The 23,067-nt window shown below is 39.7% G+C and overlaps 2 protein-coding genes across 2 annotated transcripts; both read right to left on the bottom strand.

Annotated features, from left to right (window-relative positions):
* Positions 1 to 3,897: 3,897 nt before the first annotated feature.
* On the bottom strand, positions 3,898 to 4,848 carry OR2AG1 (olfactory receptor family 2 subfamily AG member 1). Its single transcript, NM_001391436.1, has one exon. The coding sequence runs from the start codon at positions 4,846 to 4,848 to the stop codon at positions 3,898 to 3,900; it is 951 nt and encodes a 316-aa protein (NP_001378365.1).
* Positions 4,849 to 21,523: 16,675 nt separating this feature from the next.
* OR2AG2C (olfactory receptor family 2 subfamily AG member 2C) lies at positions 21,524 to 22,474 on the bottom strand. The gene has a single exon (XM_001499948.4). It carries the CDS (start codon positions 22,472 to 22,474, stop codon positions 21,524 to 21,526), a length of 951 nt encoding a protein of 316 aa, XP_001499998.4.
* Positions 22,475 to 23,067: the final 593 nt, after the last annotated feature.

Here is a 23,067-nt window from a genome sequence, read left to right as displayed (position 1 = left end):
CTAAGCCAAGCAGATTTGACAGAAAAAACATCATAGGCTAGGAAAATAGCTACTAATTGAACCTAAAGCAGGAACAGTTTTGGACTGTGTGATGGATTTGGAGTGTACTGTATAGATGAAGCCAACAAGATTTACTTGACAGGGCAGTAAAGCAAAAAGAGAAAACAATATTTATATTTAAATTTTAGTTTGATCAGTTGTGTAAAGGATGATGTTACTGATTTAGATGAAAAAGAATGAGGGTAGAACAGATTATCAGGAGGACTAATCAAGATTTACGTTTTGGATTTAGTTGAAATTCCTACTAGACATAGCAAGTAGGTAATTAGATATATGAGTCTGTGGTTTATGGAAGCAGTCATGTGCTTTTAAACCTATGCAACTAGATGAAATTATTCAGGAAGAAATTATGGAATGAGAAGAAAAAGAAGTTCACATTAGTACCGTGGGGAACTTCCAAATTCAGAAAGAGAAGGGGATTCCATAAGGTGAAAAGAGTTAAAGGAGGAAGGAGGAAAGCTAAGAGTGGTTGGTATCTAGAAGCCAAGATAAGAACCAATTTCAAGAGGAAGGGAGTGGTCAACTGTGCCAATGTTGCTGAATGGTTGAAGGAAGAGGGAACAGAAATTAGCATTTTATTTGGAGCATCAGTGATGATTTTGACGAAGAACAGGTCCATGGAAAGAGACCAGAGCTTGATTGGCTGTGGATTACAATACGAATAGAAAATGAGCAGAGAAGAAAGTGGACATAGACATACCTTTTGAGATTTTTTTTCTCTGAAGAGAAGCTGAAAAAAAAAATGGGTCAGTATCTGAAGGGCATGTGGAGTCATGGACATGGATTTTTATGATGGGATAATCAGAGCATATTTGTATCCTTATGGTTATGATCCAGAAGAGAGGGAGAAAATGACTAAAGAGATTCTGATCAAAGAAATTAAAGAGACTCTGCAGGAGCAAAATCTTTGGTAGGTGAGTGAGATTGGGATCCAAATTACTAGTGGAGGGGTCAGCCTTGGATAGACAGTTGTAAAAGGGCAAAACAAGATGTGAATGTGCAGACACATACAGGCAGGTGAAGATGGGAAGATGGGGGCTGCTCTTTTTCACCTCCCCTTCCCCTTCTTGCCCTACACTTCACTTTCTGTTCCAAGTGAAATATGGGGTAAAATCCTCAGCCCAGACTGAATGTGTGAAATCATCATTCCGAGAAAGGAATCGAGACTGGGTTTGGGAAGTGTAGCAGTACACTGTGTTCTGGAAGGCATAGCTGAGCACTGCAAAAAATGCCCAAATGACAAATTAATTTAGAAGTTGAATATATTGATAATCAAATTATTGATAAGTTTTTAACATGTGGATGAGAGAATCAAATATCTTCAGAAAGCGTCAAGAAGAGAATTAAGCTGAAACTGAAGAGATAGCCAAGAAATGTAGCTTAATACCACATTTATGAGAACACAAAATGTGATAAAAGAAATAGAAGAAATTAGTGGAAAACGGAAAGATTACTGTAAAATACTGCTAGGAAAGTGACAACTTAGAAAACAGTTAAAACATCACTATATCAAGATAAATTAGAAATTAATTTAAAAAGTTAAACGCAAATTATGAAATGATTAAGAAAAAATAAAATTTATAAATTGTTTAGTTAAGAGAAAGTGAAAAATTACATCCTAACAGTAAAATCACTGAAAGAAAACAGAAAAGAAAAGATGGATAAATTTCACTATGCAAATAATTTTAATACCTCTCAGTCTAAACATTTTTGCCATGGAGACACAAAAGGTCAAATAACAAATTGGAAAAAGAGTCATTAACACAAATAAAACAAATTATCAGTATCCCTAATCTGTAAGGAATTCCAACAACTCAATAAGAAAAAAAAAGTTAATTTATGAAAATTAAAATAGTACATTTAAATATTATACCTAATAAATTAGTAAAGATATTTATACGTTAAAATTAACATGCAAAAATGTGTGGTGGATTAAGTACACATATGTTGCTGGTAAAAATCCAAAAGGTTTAACGTTTAAAAAAAATCAACTTGTATTTTTATATTGAGAATGTTAAATAGATTTTGACCTTGGTTTTACTAATCCCATTCATGAGAACTCATTCTGAGGGGAAAAAATCAGTCACACACAAGAGATCAAGATGGTTGTTTTTACACAAACACACCACCCACCACCACCAATGTTAAACGTATAATGGTGATGAAATAGCCAATTCTATTACAAAGCATCCACATAATGTAATATTGTCACCGTGTGAAAGTATTTCGAAGGCTACTTGTTCAAGTGGGAGTTAAGATTTATTAAGTACTCGTTATACGTCAGGTGCTCTTCTAAAGCACTTATATTTACTACACTTATATTTACACTTAAATTTGTATTTACTAACTTTTATTTAATCCTCACAACAACAACAACTATAAAGTAGGTCCTACTATTACTGCCAATTTACAGTTTATAGATGTACAGAATTAGGTACAGAGAGGCTGAGTAACATCCTCAAAGTTATATAAGTAAGTGGGGGTGTATTGAATTCAAATCTCAATACTCTGACAACTGACCCCAGGCTCTGTGTCACTGCTCTATATGTCACCATATAATATGGGAAAGATTCACTATACATTAATAAGTAAAAAAAATCTCTATCCTACATGTACATATCAACTCAGTGAAATACATGCCTGCACTAAAAAAGGAAGGAAACACATCTAAATATGTGTAGTGGTTATCCCTGGGTAAGGAGAATTTAGTTGGTTGTTGTCCATTTCTAGAATTCTTAATCTTATTAATTTTTTTAAAATAACTTCTTTTAGTGTCAAAGAAGAAACAGAGCGGTTTTACTTTTGAAAAAAAAGAGAAAAAGTGTTAGCCAATTTCCAGAAAAAGAAGCATTCCCTAAAATAGTGCCACTCTGATGAACCATAATCTTCTGAAGCTTCAAGACAACTTCCAGCTTTTGTTTAAATATTTCCAGACTTGTAAACAAATGGTAGTAGAACAGCATATTTAAGCTACTAGAAAACGAATTTATGTGTTGTCCTCTCCTTTCTCAGCACAAATACACATCCACAGATTCACACATCCACACATAGCAATCATATGATCCCTTTGCAATTGTAGGGACGTGTGAAGACAGCCTGGAAATAATGGGAAACCAGTTTTGTTTTGTTTGTGTGTTTATCTGTTGACAAGGAAGAAGCATAGTTGTTTACCATGGATCTTGCTTATGAGATGCCTTAATTTTCTATTTTATTCATTTCAGTAGCAACTGAATTTTAGGCAGTATAAAATATTCCCACGTCAAAAACAAATAAACAAACAAAAAACCCCACACACGAAAAACACTTACTGGGTATCCAGGTGGGGCAGTTTCCATAATGGGTGATGGTTATAAAAAGGAGTGAACGTGATGCTACTAGTTTGGGCATAAAACCAGATTGGTCCTGATCTTTTAACGAGGTCACTTAGCATAGAATTTGTGCTACGCTATGTGAATAGAAGTCCCCTCCTCTGATGTATGGGCCTTGCTTAGGCCTCCCACTTGAAACTCTCTTTTCTTTGGTCTCATGTTTGTCCAATTGGACTCCAAAAGTCAGAGGTCAGGTCCCAAGCTGGTGAAAATCCCTAATCCCGTTTAACTCAGAAGCCACTAGGGCAAATAGAGAGTAAATTTTAAATAGAGTATGAATCGTACCTTATAAATTACCCCCTGGAAAGAAGAATTAAAAGATCATTTGACAAGTCAAGGTACATTCCTTCATTTTTCTACCAAAAGATATATTCTGCAATATGGTGTTTATACTCTGAGTATTTGACTCTTAGCAGAAAACTCCTGATGTTGAGGAGGAATGAATTTTGAGGGAAGCCATAAGCTCCTCCTAGATGGTAGACTGTGTCGGCAGCATGTATTTCCCCAGGACCCTCCTCAAGGCCCCCATGACCTCCTCATTCCTGAGGCTGTAGATGAGGGGGTTCAGGGCTGGGGTGACAATTGTGTAGAAAACAGAGATGATGTTGTCCTGCTTGGGGCTGTGGAGGGAACTGGGCTGGACATACATGAATGTGGCAGCTCCATAGAACATCCCAACCACGGTCAGGTGGGAAGAGCAGGTGATGAGGGCTTTCTGCCGCCCGTCATTTGAGGGAATGTGGAGCACAGTAAATAGGATTAGTGTGTAGGAGGCAAGGATAGCAACAAGAGGGGGCATCAGGAAGGTGACACCCATCACATACACTGTGAGTTCATATCTGGAGGTATCTGCACAGGCCAACTTCAGCAGAGGCGGGATCTCACAGAGCAGGTGCCTGATCTTCCGGGCTTTGCAAAAGGGATAGTGCATGGCATACCAGGTATATGCAAGGGCACTGAGGGATGCCAGGATCCAGGATGTGGCCATCATAAGCCGGCCGACCCTGGGCCTCATGAGGACCATGTAGTTCAGAGGATGGCAAATGGCCACATACCTGTCATAGGCCATGAAGGCCAGTAGGAGGTCCTCTGCACCGCCCAGCATCAATGCCAGAAACAGCTGAAGGGCACAGCCCCCAAAGGAGATGGTGTTTTCACCACGCAGAAAATCCACGATGGCCTTGGGAGTGACAACAGATGTGAAGAGGAGGTCCATGAGCGAGAGCTGCCTGAGCAGGAGGTACATGGGCACATGGAGTCGGGCATCCACTGTGATGACCAGGAGCAGCAGGCCGTTGCTAGTCAGGGCCAACATGTACAGGACTGCGACTGTGGCACACAGCAGCTCAGGAGAACCACTGTCATTCAGAATCCCCACCAATATGAAGCCACTTCCCCGGGTGGAATTCCAGCGCTCCATTCTATGTTGTGTCTTTACTTGCCTGGAACCAAATGGATTCTCCGTGAGGTTTTGCTAAGATGGTCCCCTAGTTTTGTAATATCAGAGGCCCCCGAGGATGGCAACATGCATCAGATGAGGTGTTGTGCTTCCCACGGCTAACTGACTTGAACTTTGATCTCTGAGTTTCTGACTCTTTTAATTGTATCTCGGTGCAAAAACCATCTAAATAGAGAACAAGCATTATAGTAATAGCTACACATTAAGAGATGACTACATGAAAATACTATTCAGGACATCAAACCTGAACGCTATTTTTCAGAAAGATGAAATCATGTCTCTCCTAAGAGTAAAGCAGTGTTCTGGCACCCTTGATCTTGATTAGTTTTGAATCTATCTTTTAAGACTAATATTTGACTAATGATTTAAATAGCCAGTTAGTGTTCTGCATAGACCTATTTTTAATATGAAATTCTAAAACAAGTACAGAAATGTGATTTCAGTAAGACATTCCACTTCTTTTACCATATAACTTGTGCCCACATTTGTTTGCAGCACTCCAGGCTGTAGACACAAGTCTCGTTGGAAGACCTAAAGTGTGTCCATCTTAGGCGCCTCTCTGGACCAGCCCCACACTCTCCACGTGCCTGAGAGAGAAGGGATTCTAGACTGTCTGAGACTAGGAGGCGGTGTGTTTGACATGGTGTTGCTTTTAGAGATAGACCTTCAGGATAAATGGCAAGCATAGTTTTCTGTTTTTTGTTTTTCTTTTTAACAGGTCATGGTAAAATATGAACTTGGCAGGACTCAGAAAAGTAGCAGCCAAGGCCCTTCCCAGAATGAGCAGAGTGTTTGTGTTTGGGAGAAATGGTGAAAGTTGTAGGCAACAAAGAGCATGTGCTGTATGTTGTAATTAGCCTCAATAATCCTACCTTCTCTCTCTTGCACCTTCTCCCTCTTGCAGGGCCAGAGTATCCACACTGGGTTGAAGGGTCACAGGGACAGGGAGAAAGAGTCCCTGTTCTGGAAGCCTCTATTGAAGTGTGGTATCCAATACCAGAGAGAAGCCAGAAGAAACAAGGGACCTGAGATTGACAGAAATCAGTGTCATGCATCATGGGTACGGGACTGATAAAGCCAACTCTGAACATGTGTTAGGGAGTCTGTAAGTGAAGCATCTTTCTCTAAATCATTTCCCTATGTTGTGGCTTCTATATTTTTGCATTTCACTGGTTTCTACTAATCTCTTCTGAGGCCACAGGATTTTAACGGTAAAAAGATATTAGAGCATATGACAGCTGTATCATCTGCTCTTAGATGGCACTTTGGAGGCATTTATTATCATATAGTTGCAAAAATGCCTTATCAGAGGCCAGCAAAGCCCATGGGAGTCTAAAGGCAAGCACTGCTACTTCCACCAGGAAACAAATATGCAGGCCTGGGATGTAGCCCAGATACGTTCATCATTCTCCCTGATTTCTCTTCGTGCTTAAAACACCAAGAATAGAGGGAATTGGGAGGAATCCAAAGCCCAAAGCACTAGAGAACCTGGAAGACTCTGTAGCTTGAGTCTTAGGATCTGCTTTGGGCTCTGTTTCTCAACTCAGCATTCCTAGAGGCTGCACACTTCCCTGAAAGGAAGACAAAGTCCTTACCTGAGGTGATGAGAAGCCCAGCTCCCTGACCATGCAGACTGCCCTGGGGGTTGTGTGAGGGTCAAGGATGTGCCTGTGGAAATGGGGAAGGAAGATAGAACTTTTCCAGCAGTATCCAATTTGGTTAGTTTTTGCTAAGTTGAGTTAAGAGTCTGGGGAGTCTGACTAAGGTAGGTGTCAGGGCCCCGCCTGCTCTTTCTTTTCCTCTGCAGGTGTTCTCTGGAGATGCAGTAGACACATAGAGAGATAATACAGTCCGTGGGTCCTTTCTTTGGAGCAAGAAGATGGTTTCCTGTTCTCCCACCTTAGGAGAATTAGGAGAAACTGTTTCTGTCACACAGTTTCCTTGGGAGGGAGCCCATCTAGCTCTGGAGCAGTTGTCAGACTGCGCTCTTGGGTCCAGATGCTCAGACATTCATTTCCTCTTGCTAGGTTCTGGGAGCAAAGATGAAAGCAGCAGGAATCTGGAAGAAGTAGATATTGGAAGAGCTGCCCAAGGGAGACCCTGCCCTGCCTGTCCTCACTGTCCCTGGGGCAAGAGTGAGCCAGGGCCCTCTCCTGAGGGAGGCTACTCTGTCTTCTCATCCTGTGACCCCACCCTTTGTACTTTATTCCTCTCTAAGTTCAGAGGCACTTATCTTCTCAGCTGAAATGGTCTCCCAGGGAAATGCTGGTCCAGGAACAGGATGTTAATGAGTCCTCTTGGGCATATTTCCTGGCCTGATATCCCTGCTTTCTTCTCTCACTAAATGAGCTTATAGACTCTAGTTTTCTATTTCACTCTAAGGGAGGTACTGATGGCAAATTTCTAGACTGGTGACTAATAGACCAGGAAGCAAGCACCCTTTTCATGGTCATCCATCTGCCCCAGATCTTACGGTGGGTTTTGTGGTATCTGTGGGACCCTGTTTCCCACTTCCCTCCCTCCGGTTCCTTTAGGATCCTCTTAGCTTGGACTATTTCCAGTTCAATATGACTGGGCTCTGTAGAGTCTATAATTACAAGATTTTATTCACTGATCTTTGGCAATCCACTGCATCCTGTGCATGAGTTTGTGTGTCTTGGAGTTACTGTTGTCTGCCACCAGTGATTTTTGAAGAAAGTGGACAATTTTCTAACTATTGAGCAGGAAAAATAAAAAGAAATACACATTGTACTGAAGCTGTAGAATGTCAATGTTAATGAAAACTGTTAAATGCTCCCAGAGGTAAAGGACAGATTACCCACTAGGTAAAGACAATGAGATGATAGTGGACTTTTCAATGACAGTAATAGAGCAAGGAAGAAAACCTTCAAAAGTGCTGATGGAATATAACTGCACAACTAGAATTCAATGCATAGCTGAACCATCATTAAAGAGTGAGGACAAATTATAAAAAAACTAAAGAATTTATTTTGAAAGACCCTCCAATAAAATAATTTCAGCAAGATGAAAAGTGATGTCTAGGGAATATATATAATACAGGGAGCAAAGGCATACACAGAAATTGGTTCAATAAACGAGTTGACATGTTTAATTCATGAGAATAAATATATTTGTATCTTCAAAAAAGTATAAACTAAAATTCTTTTAAAAAATAACAAGACAGAAATGAAATTTTTCTATGGGTACTTAAAGAAAGCTGTAGAAACATAATATTAAAAGCCTCATATTAATTTATTTAAAATGATTATTTCCTATTTTAAAAATTTTTTATTAAGGTATAATTTGCATACAGTAAAATTCACCTTTTTTCATATACAGTTCTGCAAGTTTGACAAATGTATATAGTCATATAGCCACTACTAAAATCAAGATATAGAAATTTCATCCACCCACACATTCTCTGATGCCCTTTTGTAATCATCTCCTGCCCTCACCCAAGCCCCTGCCCACTGTCTGGTCTGTTTACTGTCATTTTTTTCACCTTTTCCAGAACATCATATAAATGACATAATTTTGAGTCTAGCTCCTTTAACTTAGCATAATATGTTTGAGATTAATCCTATTCTTGTGTCTATTAGTAGTCTGTTCCCATTGATTACTGAGTAGTATCCAGTTGTATGGATATATAGCTCATTTATCCATTCTCCAGTTGAAGGACGTTTGTGATGTTTCCAGGTTTGTTGATTGCAAAAAAAGGCTTTATAAACATTCATGAATATGTTTTTGATTGAACGTAAATTTTCTATTCTCTTGGGTAAATACCTCAGAGTGAATTTGCTCAGTTGTATGGTAAGTGTATGTTTAAGTTGATGAGAAACTGACAAACTGTTTTCTATAATGACTGAACCATTTTGCATTCTCAGATTACTCTCATTTTGCTTTTATTAAGCTGTAAAACATAGGCTCTTTAAATTCTGATTAAAAATGAAGGGAATATTGCCTGAAGCTTTAAATTGCAAGTCTTCCCAATTAGCATTTTTTTAAAAAAAGGGTTTTGGGAAGTAAGTGGGATTATTTATGCAATAAAGAAAAAGATACAATTCAAGTCAGAAAGTCATCTAGGGACACACACACAAACACACACACACACAATCACAAACACTTAGAGTCCAAGAGACTAAAAATATTAATGACAATTAAGTCCTGTCTAGTTAGCAATGATGGAAGTATTCTTACAAAACTGCTCTAAAACCTTTTGAAATATGTGAGTTATAAACATTTGTTATATTTCACTAGAATGTAGCTTTCCAATCTTAAGCCCTTTTGTGCTCATTGACCATTATAGGCAACGATATTAAAATTCACATTTATCATTTTACACAATATGTAAACACTCATTTTCTTTGTCTGACAGGTGAATCACAAACCTCTGTCTTTATTTCTTCTTCCTTTGCTCATATCAAAGTACAATTTTTTCAAAAAAGCTAAAAATATAATGCATATAAATATAGAATGACATATTTATTAACTTTTGCAAGATGTCAAAACTGATTCAAAAAGTATGAGGAACAGGGATTTATATATTGCATCAGTAAAGGCATTTTTAAATGTTAAAAATAAGATTGTCAAGTTGAATACAAAATTGATTGAAGTCCCAGTGGACAATAAATCACAACCCTTGTGGTTAGTGGTTTATATTTTTTACTATTTACTAATTTACTGAGAAATTATTCGCAACCCATAGGACACAAGACCACAAACTAAGATACAACTACAAAAGTCTCCACCTTGGGACCAGCCCCGGGGTGTAGTGGTTAAGTTCGGTGCACTCCACTTTGGCGACCCGAGTTCACAGATCAGATCCTCGGCATGGACTCACACCACTCATCAGCCATGCTATGGTGGCAACCAGACCCGTATAGAGAGTAGAGGAAGATTGGCACGGATGTTAGCTCAGGGCAAATCTTCCTCAAAAAAAAGTCTGCATCTTTAATTAATAGTAAGTAGTAAGGTCAAATAATGGTACATTCTCCTAGAAAATTACAAAATCCTGGGTGGGTCTACCAAATAATGTGAGAGACAGAAAGATGTGCTGCCCAGCTCCTCTTTTAAGGAAGCACACAACTGTTGGGAGTGTGCTCAGCAGACAGCTTCCAACTCTTGGGATGTGTCTGAACTGCAGAGAGCATCTCCTTTCAAATCTCACCTTTCTGGGGCAATCAGTATCCCGTGACCAATCTAGGTGGGAATATCAGAAAATCCCAGCAAATTTAGCCTGGTGCAGGACAACTCTGACTGGCAATTCTCACTCCAGAGCATTCCACCAGGTTGGCCAAACTTTGTGGAGCCTGCATTGTAATTTCTGCTTTTCCTGTGCCCAATCCTGTTTCCTCTCCCTTCTTTCACAGATGTTAATCTCTAGTAAACATCTCACACACATCTTAAATCCCACTTCAACGTGTGCTTCTGGAGAATCAACCTGTGACCAACTGTGTTTCCATATGACATTTAAAGGCCAAATGACTGGCCTGGATTGTGCCACTCAAGAGTTTCAGCAGAATTGATGACTGTGAGAAAAAAATACTTACTGAGAGCTTACTACATCCTAGGCACTGTGTAAGCACTTTACATACATAAACTCATTTAAACCTTGCAATGACTCTATGAGATAGGTACTATTTTTTTAATTTATTTTTTTTATTAAGGTTATGATAGATAACAACCTTGTGAGATTTCAGTTGTACATTATTGTTAGTCATGTTGTGGGAACACCACTTCTCCCTTGTGCCCTCCCCCCCCGCCCCACGCTTTTCCCTGGTAATCACTGATCAGTTCTCCTTGTCTATATGTTAACTTCCACCTATGAGTGGAGTCATATAGAGTTTGTCTTTCTCTGTCTGGCTTATTTCACTTAACATAATACCCTCAAGGTCCATCCATGTTGATGCGAATGGGAAGATTTTGTCCTTTTTTATGGCTTAGTATTCCATTGTGTATATATACCATATCTTCTTTATCCAATCATCAGTTGCTGGGCACTTAGGTTGGTTCCACGTCTAGGCTATTGTAAATAATGTGGTGATGAACATAGGGGTGCAGGGGACTCTTGGAATTGCTGATTTCAGGTTCTTAGGATAGATTCCCAGCAGTGGGATGGCTGGGTCATAAAGTATTGCTATTTTTAACTTTTTGAGAAATCTCCATACTGTTTTCCATAGTGGCTGCACCAGTTTACATTCCCACCAATGGTGTATGAGTGTTCCTTTTTCTCCACAACCCCTCCAACATTTGTCACTCTTGGTTTTGGATATTTTTGCCAATCTAACTGGTGAAGGTGATATCTTAGTGTAGTTTTAATTTGCATTTCCCTAATGATTAGTGATGATGAGCATCTTTTCATGTGTCTATTGGCCATCCTTATATCTTCTTTTGAGAAATGTCTGTTCATGTCCTCTGCCCATTTTTTGATCGGGTTGCTTGTTTTTTTGTTGTTGAGCTGTGTGAGTTCTTTATATATTATGGAGGTTAACCCTTTGTCGGATAAGTAGCTTGTAAATATTTTTTTCCAATTAGTGGGCTGTTTTTTTGTTTCAATCCTGTTTTCCCTTGCCTTGAAGAAGCTCTTTAGTCTGATGAAGTCCCATTTGTTTATTCTTTCTATTGTTTCCCTCATCTGAGGAGTTATGGTGTCTGAAAAGATTCTTTTGAAACTGATGTCAAAGAGTGTACTGCCTATATTCTCTTCTAGAAGACTTATTGTTTCAGGCCTAATCTTTAGGTCTTTGATCCATTTTGAGTTTATTTTTGTGAATGGTGAAAAAGAATGGTCAATTTTCAATCTTTTACTTGTGGCTGTCCAGTTTTCCCAGCACCATTTGTTGAAGAGACTTTCTTTTCTCCATTGTAGGCCCTCAACTCCTTTGTCGAAGATTAGCTGTCCATAGATGTGTGGTTTTATTTCTGGGCTTTCAATTCTGTTCCATTGATCTGTGGACCTGTTTTTGTACCAGTACCACGCTGTTTTGATTACTGTAGGTTTGTAGTATGTTTTGAAATCAGGGATTGCGATGCCTCCAGCTTTGTTTTTCTTACTCAGGATTGCTTTAGCAATTTGCGGTCTTTTGTTGCTCCATATGAATTTTAGGATTCTTTGTTCAATTTCTGTAAAGAATGTCATTGGGATTCTGATTGGGATAGTGTTGAATCTGTAGATTGCTTTAGGTAGAATGGACATTTTAACTATGTTTATTCTTCCAATCCATGTGCATGGAATGTCTTTCCATCTCTTTATGTCGTCATCAATTTCTTTCAAGAAAGTCTTGTAGTTTTCATTGTATAAATCTTTCACTTCCTTGATTAAATTTATCCCAAGGTGTTTTATCCTTTTCATTGCAATTGTGAATGGGATTGAGTTCTTAAGTTCTTTTTCTGTTAATTTATTGTTAGTGTATAGAAATGCTACTGATATATGTATGTTGATTTTATATCCTGCAACTTTGCTGTAGCTGTTGTTTCTAATAGTTTTCCTATCGATTCTTTGGGGTTTTCTATATATAAGATCATGTCGTCTGCAAACAGCAAGAGTTTTACTTCTTCATTGCCTATTTGGATTCCTTTTATTTCTTTTTCCTGCCGAATTTCTCTGACCAACACCTCCAGTACTATGTTGAATAGGAGTGGTGAAAGTGGGCACCCTTGTCTTGTTCCTGTTCTCAGAGGGATGGCTTTCAGTTTTTGTCCATTGAATATGATGTTGGCTATGGGTTTGTCATATACGGCCTTTATTATGTTGAGGTACTTTCCTTCTATACCCATTTTATTGAGGGTTTTTATCATAAATGGATGTCGGATCTTGTCGAATGCTTTCTCTGTATCTATTGAGATGATCATGTGGTTTTTGTTTCTCATTTTGTTGATGTAGTGTATCACGTTGATTGACTTGCGGATGTTGAACCATTCCTGTGTCCCTGGTATAAATCCCACTTGATCATGGTGTATAATCTTTTTAATGTATTGCTGTATTTGGTTTGCCAGAATTTTGATGAGGATGTTTGCATCTATGTTCATCAGTGATATCGGCTTGTAGTTTTCCTTCTTTGTGTTGTCCTTGTCAGGTTTGTGGATCAGAGTGATGTTGGCTTCATAGAATGTGTTAGGAAGTGCTCCATCTTCCTCAATTTTCTGGAACAGTTTGAGAAGGATAGGTATTAAATCTTCTTTGAATGTTTGGTAGAATTCTGCAGAGAAGCCATCTGGTCCTGGACTCTTATTTTTGGGGAGGTTTTTGATTGCTGTTTCTATTTCTTTACTTGTGATTGGTCTATTCAGATTCTTGATTTCTTCCTAATTCAGTTTGGAGAGGTTGTAAGAGTCTAGGAATTTGTACATTTCTTCTAGGTTGTTCAATTTGTTGGCATATAGTTTTCATAGCATTCTCTTATGATCCCTTGTATTTCTTTCATATCTGTTGTAATTTCTCCTCTCTAATTCCTAATTTTATTTATTTGAGATTTCTCTCTTCTTTTCTTAGTGAGTCTGGCTAAGGGTTTGTCGATTTTGTTAATCTTTTTGAAGAACCAACTCTTTGTTTTGTTGATCCTTTCTACTGTCTTTTTTGTTTCAATATCGTTTATTTCTGCTCTAATTTTTATTATTTCTCTCCTTCTACTGACTTTGGGCTTTGTTTGTTCTTCTTTTTCTAATTCTGTTAGGTGTCATTGAAGGTTGCTTATGTGAGATTTTTCTTGTTTATTGAGGTGAGCCTGTATTTCAATGAATTTCCCTCTTAGGACTGCTTTTGCTGTGTCCCAAATGAGTTGGTATGGAGTGTTTTAATTTTCATTTGTCTCCAGATAATATTTGATTTCTTCTTTAATTTCTTCAATAATCCATCGTTTGTTCAGTAGCATGTTGTTTAGTCTCCACATTTTTGCACCTTTCCCTGCTTTATTCTTGTAGTTGATTTCTAGTTTCATAGCATTATGATCAGAAAAGATGCTTGATATTATTTCAACTCTCTTGTATTTATTGATGCTTGCTTTGTTTCCCAAGATATGGTCTATCCTTGAGAATGTTCCCTGTGCACTTGAGAAGAATGTGTAACCTGCTGTTTTTGGATGAAGTGTTCTATATATATCTATTAAGTCCATCTGGTCTAATTTTTCATTTAATGCTATAATTTCCTTGTTTATTTTCTGTCTGGATGATCTATCCATTGGTGTTAATGGTGTGTTGAGGTCCCCTACTATTATTGTATTGTTGTTGATGTCTCCTTTTAGTTCTGTTAAGAGTTGCTTTACAAATTTTGGTGCTCCTGTGTTGGGTGCATATATATTTATAAGTGTTATGTCATCTTGGTGGAGTGTCCCTTTTATCATTATGTACTGTCCCTCTTTGTCTTTCTTTATCTGTTTTGCTTTGAAGTCTACTTTGTCTATATTAGTATAGCGACACCTGCTTTCTTTTGTTCATTATTAGCTTGGAGTATTGTCTTCCATTCCTTCACTCTGAGTCTGTGTTTGTCTTTGGGGCTGAGGTGTGTTTCCTGGAGGCATCACATTGTTGGGTCTTGTTCTTTGATCCATCCTGCCACTCTGTGTCTTTTGGTTGGAGAGTTCAATCCATTTACATTTAGAGTGATTATTGAAATGTGGGGGCCTACTGCTGCCATTTTATCTCTTGTTTTCCGGTTCTCTTGCATTTCCTTTGCTTCTCGTCCCATGGTTTTTGGATTACTAATTCAGGTATGTAAATTTCTGTACTGGGTGTCTTCTTATTTGTAATTTGTGTCTTTGTTCTTGTTATTTGTTTAGTGGTTACCATATGGTTAGTATAGAACATCTCATAGATGAGATAGTCCATTTTCTGATAGCCTCTTATTTCCTTAAATTAAAACCTTCTATCCCTTTTCTCTTCCCCTTCTAGGTTGTTATTGTCAGATTATTTTTCCCCCTTCTTTCTTGTGTTGTGAGTTTGTTGTTAAAATGACAGGGTTATATTTATTCTTGGTGTTTCCCTTCCTTTAATCTTTAATGTTTTATTTGACTTTTGCTAACCTGTTCTGATGGAGAGCTGCTACTCTCTGTTGTTGTCCTTCTACTTATCTCATTTGCTCTTGGTTTTGTAGCCCCTTTCCTTTGTTTGATTTTTCAGGTATGAGGGTTTTCCTGAGCATTTCTTGAAGAGGAGGTTTTGTGGCAATGAACTCCCTTAATTTTTGTTTACCTGGGAAAGTTTTTATTTCTCCATTGTATTTAAAGGATATTTTCGTTGGGTAGAGTATTCTTGGCTGCAGGTTTTTGTCCTTCAGAGTTTTGAATATATCATTCCACTCTCTTCTAACCTGTAAAGTTTATGCTGAGAAATCTGCTGATAGCCTTATGGGGGTTCCTTTGTAGGTTATTTTCTTCTGCCTGGCTGCCCTTAGTATTTTCTCCTTGTCATTGACTTTTGCTAGCTTCACTACTATATGCCTTGGGGTTGGTCTTCTTGCATTAATAAAGTTTGGAGATCTATTGGCTTCTGTCACATGAAGTTCCATCTCTCTCACCACATTTGGGAAGTTCTCAGCCATTATTTCTTTGAATAGGCTTTCTGCCCCCTTCTCCTTCTCTTCTCCCTCTGGTATACCTATAATCCTTACATTGCATCTCCTAATTGAGTCAGATAATTCTCGGAGAGTTTCTTCATTTCTTTTTAGTCTTAATTCTCTCTCCTCCTCTGCCTGCAGAATTTCTATATTCCTATCTTCCAAATTGCTAATTCTTTCCTCCATATTATCAGCCCTACTGTTCAGTGCATCTAGATTTTTCTTAATCTCCTCTATTGTGTTCTCCATTTCCAGTATTTCTGTTTGGTTCTTCTTTATAGTATCAAACTCTTGTGTGACATAGCTCCTGAGCTCGTTGAGTTGTCTATCTGAATTCTCTTTTAACTCATTGAGTTTTTTAATGATGGCTGTTTTGAAATCATCATCATTTATGTTATATATTTCATTGTCTTTGGGATTGTTTTATGGGTATTTCTCATTTTCCTTCTGTTCTGGAGATTTAATATATTTTTTCATATTGCTTGATGGTGTAGATTTGTGCCTCCACATAGAGATAGAGTTTAGTTACTGCTTGCACTTGTTTCTACTGGTGTGGTGGGGGAACAGCTGTTTATACTGCACCAACCAGGAACCCTATCAGCTGTTGCTAACTGGGCCTGGGTCCCTCCTCATAGTCACAGTGGTCCTGTGGAGTCCCTCTTCAGCTGTGGGGGCAGTCACAAGGGGGCTTCAGGCTGCTGGTGCCTACTTTTGCAGACCACCTAGACGTGCTCCTTCCTTAGGGTCTGCAGCAGTATTATAGGCTTTCCCAGTGGCCAGGGGCAGGATCACCTATATTTGCAGCTCTGTCACTGTCGGTGCCCACAAAATCTCACTTGTCCACTATAGGTCACAGCAGAGCTATGGGCATCTTCTGCAGTCTGTGGTTAGCTCACCTAGCTATGCTACTTTTGTTCCAGGGTCTTCCAGCCTTGTGTTTGCTGGGTGAGGGGTCTCTACTAGTGCTGTGCAGAGGTTTTCACTGAGGCTGCTGTGAGACTGTAGCGTTTCCCCCTGGGCCATGGAGCCAGGCTGCTGGAACTCCACTCAGCCCCAGTCCTCTCCCCCAGGATCTCTGGGAGCCCCTTGCCCTGTCTGGGGGACAGCCAGAGACCGTGAGCTCAGTGGTGGCTGGCCAGCTGCTGCCCTGCCTGGGATTCTCCTCTTCGGGACCCTCCCGGTGTTCTGAATACTGGGCGGGGTCTCTCCGCTAATAGCGGGTAGAGGCCTTGCCTGCTGCTGGGGCAGAAGCCTGAAGTTTCCCCCTGGGCCATGGATCTGGCCACTGTAACTCCACCCAGCCCCAGTCCTCTCCCAGGAGATCTCCAGTAGCCCCATGCCCGTACTGGGTGACAGCTGCAGTCTGGGGGACCGGCAGTGGCAGCTGGCGGGCTGCCGCCCTGTTTGGGATTCACTCTGGGAGCCTCCCAGTGTTCTGGATGCTGGGAAGGGCCTCTCCACTAATGGCGGTTAGAGGCTTTGCCTGCTGCTGGGACGGAAGCCTGAAGATTCCCCCTGGGCCGCGGAGCCAGCTGCTGGAATTCCACCCAGCCCCAGTCCTCTCCCAGGAGATCTCCGGTTGCCCCGAGCCCCCCAGTCTGTGAGACCAGCGGCGGCAGCTGGCGGGCAGCTGCCCCATTCGGGATTCTCTGCGGGAGCCTCCCGGAATTGTGGATGCTGGGTGGGGCCTCTCCGCTAATGGCGAGTAGAAGTTTTCCCTGCCGCCTCCGGTGCGGAACTCTGGAGTTTCTCCCTGGGCTTAGGTGTAATCGTGGGGGGCTTAGGTAGGGCTGTGGTCACCTGTTTCCACCATCGCTCCTCTGGTGTGCGCACCCTCCTGCCCTTGGTGTGTGGCAATGTTCTGGGGTCGTCCGCTGGAAGAGAGCCGCTTGCAGGTACTAGGCTGTTAGGGGTGGGGGTCGGAGAGTTTCCACCTATCTCCACTTCCTCCTGGGGTGAAGTCTGTCTGCCTTCCAATGTATAGCAGCACGGGTCTCTCAGGCATCCTGAGATGCTATATGGATATCCTTTGTGAAGCGATGAACGTCCAATTAGTTGTAGATTCGAAGGGGGAGAGACAAAGAAGACTACTCACGCCGTCATCTTGGTCCTAACTCAGATAGGTACTATTTTTAACCCCACTTTACAGATAAAAATTTGAGGAAAGGAGAGTTAAAGTGTCTTGTCAAAGTCTCACAGTTAGAAGAAAGCAGAGCTGAGAGTTAGACCCGGGCAGTCTGGTTTCAAAGTCACGACTAGACTCTAGTGTCGGTCTCAATCCTAGCATAGGAGTTTGTACCAGAAGTTCAACTGGGTGAGTAGATTTAGCAATTTTACTCAGTAGTAGTAATTAAGATGGAAGGAACTAAAAGGATTTGAACTATGTTGGAGAGGCAGAGTTTAAAGGGCCTTCTTGTTTGGGAGCAGTAAGGCAAAAAAGAAGAAACAAAGATTATATATAAATTTTTAGCTTGAGTAAGTGTGCAGATGATAATGCTGTTTTTTAAAATGAGAAAAATTATGGGAAGAAGAAATTTTAGGGGAATGAATCAAGCATTCAGTTTAGGAGCAAATGTGAAATGCTTATTAGTCATCGAGGCAGAAAGGTCCCATCAACATTTATCTAGATGAGTTTGGGCTTCAGAAGGGGCCACATCACTCGGAGTCAAAATGCAGTAGATGAGAGGCCAGCCTGGTGGCATAGTGGTTAAGTTCAGCATGCTCTGCTTTGGCAGCCTGGGTTTGCAGATTTCAGTCCCCTGTGAAAACTGACAGAATTCATCAAGCCATGCTGTGGTGGCCACCAACATACAAAGTAGAGGAAGATTGTCACAGATATAAGCTCACGGCCAAACTTCCTCACCGTAAAATAAAAAGAATCAATAGTTGGAATTTAAACTCATGAGACGATGAAATTACCAAGGCAGAAAGTGCTGACTGAGAAGAAAAGGAGGCTTGCAATGGAGCTATGAGGCAATTCAATATTTAGATGTCATGTTGAAGAGGAAGAGTGCACCAAGTGAAGACTGAGTCCAGTGGAGTACTTGGAAAATCTAGTGTGTGTGGTGGTCTGGAAGTCAGAGAAAGGAGGCATTTCAAGAAGGAAAGAGTGGCCAATTGTGTTAAATGTGGCTGAAAGTTTGAGTAGGATGGAGACATAGAATTGATATTGAATTTGCAATATTAATATTATTGCTGACTTTGACAAGCACAACTGCAGTGCGAGGGGCAAGGAGGGAGACGGATTACAGTAGTGTGAGTCATAAATGGTAGAAAATGGTGTGGAAAATATGAGTATAGACAAATCTTTCAAGAGAAAGAGAGTATATGTGCGGGGGGGGGGGGGTGTTATGGTTCATGGAAGTGTTCTTTAAGATGAGAGATACGAGAGCATGTGTGTAACCTATAGCAATGTTCCACTAGAGATGGAGGTGATGCAGAGGAGAAGCATGCAAATCCAAGATCAATTTCTTTGAGAAATAAGAGAGCTAAGTATCAAGAATACTAGTGGAAGTTTTGGTCTCTGATGGGCTCTTTTAAAAGACACAGTAAGTTTGGTAGTGGAAGATGAAGAAATCCTATAGGACTCCTCTTTTCTCAAGGGTATATAATGCAAGGTCGTAAGCTGAGTGAAGGTGTAAAATGGTGTTTTCAAAGAGTAGCAAACAGATTGTATTAGGGTGGTGCAATAGGATACTATGTTCCTGGAAAGTAAGACTGAGGATTGCAAAGAGTCAAAATTTCCAGATCAATTTATGAGTTAAATAGAATCACAATGAATATACCAATGGGATTTTTGGGGGGCATATAGCAGATGATTCAAAAGTTCCAGGAAGCATAAGTCAATGATAAAACTTAAGGAAAAGTTGGTGAGAAGAAAATGGCAGAAAGAGTCTTAATAGACCACTAGAACTAGAGAAACAAGCCCAGAAATACAGCCTATTGCCATTCTTATAAATATTTATAAGAAGACAGTATATAGTCAAGTGATTGTAAAAATAATCATAATAAATAAATAATATGGAAGGATTATTAAGAATGCTAATAGGAAATCAACTATTTGGAAACAATTAACTTAAAGCCTCACCATATATCATATATGAAAATAAATTGTAGAGAGATTGAAAAGTTATTTTTATATTTTTATAAATTACAAATTATATTTTTATAAATAAATATAAATATCACTTATTGCTAAATTACTAAGAAAATCTAAAAGAAGTATATAAAGATAGTTTTCTGAACTAAAAATGGGAATTATAAGGCTACAATTGCCTGAAAAATACAAAGGAAGAAATGGATATAATATGTAACTACATAAATACCGTAACACTTCCTATCCAACAAATCCTACTAGTACCAAAATATAAAGTGAAAATAAATGTTGCCACATATAACTGTCAAACAGTGCATGATCTTCATCTGTAAAGAACTATAGAAAATCACTAGGCTAAAACAAAAAAAGTAGTATAAATGAAAACATCTGCTACATTTCATTAATATGCTTAATAAACTGGCAAAGAGAGGTCATATGATAAGACAGGACTAGAAAGAGTCTAGTGGGGCAGGTACTCCCACATAATGCTCCCAGAATGCAAAATGTTTCTAACTTTCTGGAAAGCAATTTGACTCTTCGTAACAAGAATTTTAAATAGTGTCATTGCCTATGGCCCCCTAATTCCCCTTCCAGAAATTTGACCTAGGATAAAATCAAACCCTCGCATAGAAAAATTGGGAGGAACGAAAGTAAATGTAAGTAAATGACTAACTATATCACAGAGGACTCACATGATGGAAAATTATCTAGTCATTTAAAGTTAAGCTTTTTCCTTCCAATTATAAAATAAACAAGTCAGGGGGATATAATATATGCATGGTGACTATAGTTAATAATATTGTATTACGTATTTGACAGTTGTTAAGACAGTAGAGCTTAAAAGTTCCCATCAAAAGAAAAAAATTTTGTAAATATGTGTGGTGACAGATGTTAACTATACTTACTGTGGTCATCATTTTGCAATATACACAAATATCATATCATTATGTTGTACACTTGAAACCAATATAATGTTATATGTCAATTATACTTCAATAAAAAATTGTTTTTCAAGACTATTTACTGTTTATTCATATAGTAGTCAGCAGGTTTTAAGCACCATTTGCCAGCCTCTGGTCTAAGCACCTGACATTTATTTTCTTATTCAATCCTCGCATAATTGAGTTTTCTAGAAAGTGAATTATATATTTTACCCCATCTTTCCTGTGGACACTGACATATACATGTGCTCACCTCAAGAACATAAGCTCCTTGCAATGGTTTTGATGTTTCATAATGTGTTTTTGGACATCTAAGGTCACATTTTTTAAAGATTCAAGCAGTACACACAACAGTTGTCCCTCACTGTTGTTGTGTCCCTAATCATCACTTCAAATTTAGGTCCTTTACATTCTCTTTTATTCATTTCTCTATTTTAGTTTTAATTTTAGGCAATATAAAAATGCGCTATTGGCCTTTACCACTATCTCAACATAGGTGTCATCTTTATTTATGTATTTAATATGGACTGATTCTTAAGCCTGGAGGACAAATACAGTCACAAATCTATTATTCTGTCCTATTAATTTGCTCAAAAAATCATTTCCCTAATAAACAAGAAGACCAACATATCTTCTAAGGATCTTCTTTCTAATAATTGTCTAAGAATCTAGGTCAACTGAGACGGGTCCTCCTCTGATGTTAAAAGGCTATTGGAGTTTGGTCAGCTTAAACTTATTGCTGTTTTTCACTGTTGCTTGGATTGAAATGGAAAATTAGGCCCCTACTATCTCTACTTGGTAATTATGTGAAAGTGATGCACTCCCATGCATTCCATTCTAGTTCTTTCACAACATGGACCTCCAAGGACAGAGTGATGTGTCCCATGTGAGTGCAGCTTAAGGTCTCTATGCTCACAACAACAAGAAAGAACCTAAAAATAAATTTTTTGAAGGGTTTGTATCATCTCAGCAGAGTGTCATGTACAGACCAGTTGTGTATAGCATTTTGATTTGAAGAAGAAATGGTGAGAGTCAAGCCACGAATCCTCCTTAGATGTTAGAATACGTCAGGAGCACGTTCTTTGACAAGATTCTTCTCAAGGCCCCCATGACCTCCTTATTCCTGAGGCTGTAGATGAGGGGGTTCAGGGCTGGGGTGACAATCGTGTAGAAAAGAGAGATGATGTTGTCCTGCTTGGGGCTGTGGAGGGAACTGGGCAGGACATACATGAATGTGGCAGCTCCATAGAACATCCCAACCACACTCAGGTGGGAAGAGCAGGTGACGAGGGCTTTCTGCCGCCCCTCATTTGAGGGCATGTGGAACACAGTAAGTAGGATTAGTGTATAGGAGGCAGCAATGATGGAAAGAGGGAACAACAGGAAAGTAACACCTGTCACATAAACCAGGAACTCATATCTAGAGGTGTCTGCACAGGCCAAATTCAGCAGAGGCGGGATCTCACAGAGCAGGTGCCTGATCTTCCGGGATGCACAGAAAGGGAAGTGCATAGTATACAAAGTATGTCCTAAAGCACTGAGGGATGCCAGGATCCAGGATGTGGCCGCCATGAGCCAGCAGATCCTGGGCCTCATGAGGACCATGTAGTTCAGAGGATGGCAAATGGCCACATACCTGTCATAGGCCATGAAGGCCAGTAGGAGGTCCTCTGCACCGCCCAGCATCAATGCCAGGAACATCTGAAGGGCACAGCCCCCAAAGGAGATGGTGTTTTCACCACGCAGAAAATCCACGATGGCCTTGGGAGTGACAACAGATGTGAAGAGGAGGTCCATGAGCGAGAGCTGCCTGAGCAGGAGGTACATGGGCACACAGAGTTGGGCATCCATTGTGATGACCAGGAGCAGCAGGCCGTTGCTGGTCAGGGCCAACATGTACAGGACTGCGACTGTGGCACACAGCAGCTCAGGAGAACCACTGTCATTCCGAATCCCCGTCAATATGAAGCCACTTCCCCGGGTGGAATTCCAGCGCTCCATTCTATGTTGTGTCTTTACTTGCCTGGAACCAAATGGATTCTCCATGAAGTTTTGCTAAGATGGTCCCCTAGTTTCACAATATCAGAGGCCCCTGAGGATGGCAACATGCATCAGATGAGGTGAGGCCCTTCCCACCACTAACTGACTTGAACTCTTGATCTCTGAGTTGCTGACTCTTTTAATTGTATCTCGATGCAAAAACCATCTAAACGGAGAACAAGCATTATAGTAATAGCTACACATTAAGAGATGACTACATGAAAATACTATTCAGGACATCAAACTTGAATGTCATTTTTCGGGAAGATGAAATCATGTCTCTCCTAAGAGTAAAGCAATGTTCTGGCACCCATGCCCTTGATTAATTTTGTACCTATCTTTTAAGACTAATGTTTGACTAATGATTTAAATAGCCAGTGTTCTGCATAGACCTATTCTTAATAGGAAATTCTAAAATAGGTACAGAAATGTGATTTCAGTAAGACATTCCACTTCTTTTTCCGTATAACTTGTGCCCACATTTGTTTGCAGCACTCCAGGCTGTAGACACAAGCCTCATTGGAAGACCTAAAGTGTGTCCATCTTAGGCGCCT

Source organism: Equus caballus, chromosome 7, assembly GCF_041296265.1.
Source record: "Equus caballus isolate H_3958 breed thoroughbred chromosome 7, TB-T2T, whole genome shotgun sequence".
Lineage (NCBI taxonomy): Eukaryota > Metazoa > Chordata > Mammalia > Perissodactyla > Equidae > Equus > Equus caballus.
This window is presented reverse-complemented; position numbering and strand designations above follow the sequence as displayed.

Coding starts and splice junctions, on each gene's coding strand:
- OR2AG1 (NM_001391436.1), bottom strand. CDS start 4,848: ATGGAGCGCTGGAATTCCACCCGGGGAAGTGGCTTCATATTGGTGGGG.
- OR2AG2C (XM_001499948.4), bottom strand. CDS start 22,474: ATGGAGCGCTGGAATTCCACCCGGGGAAGTGGCTTCATATTGACGGGG.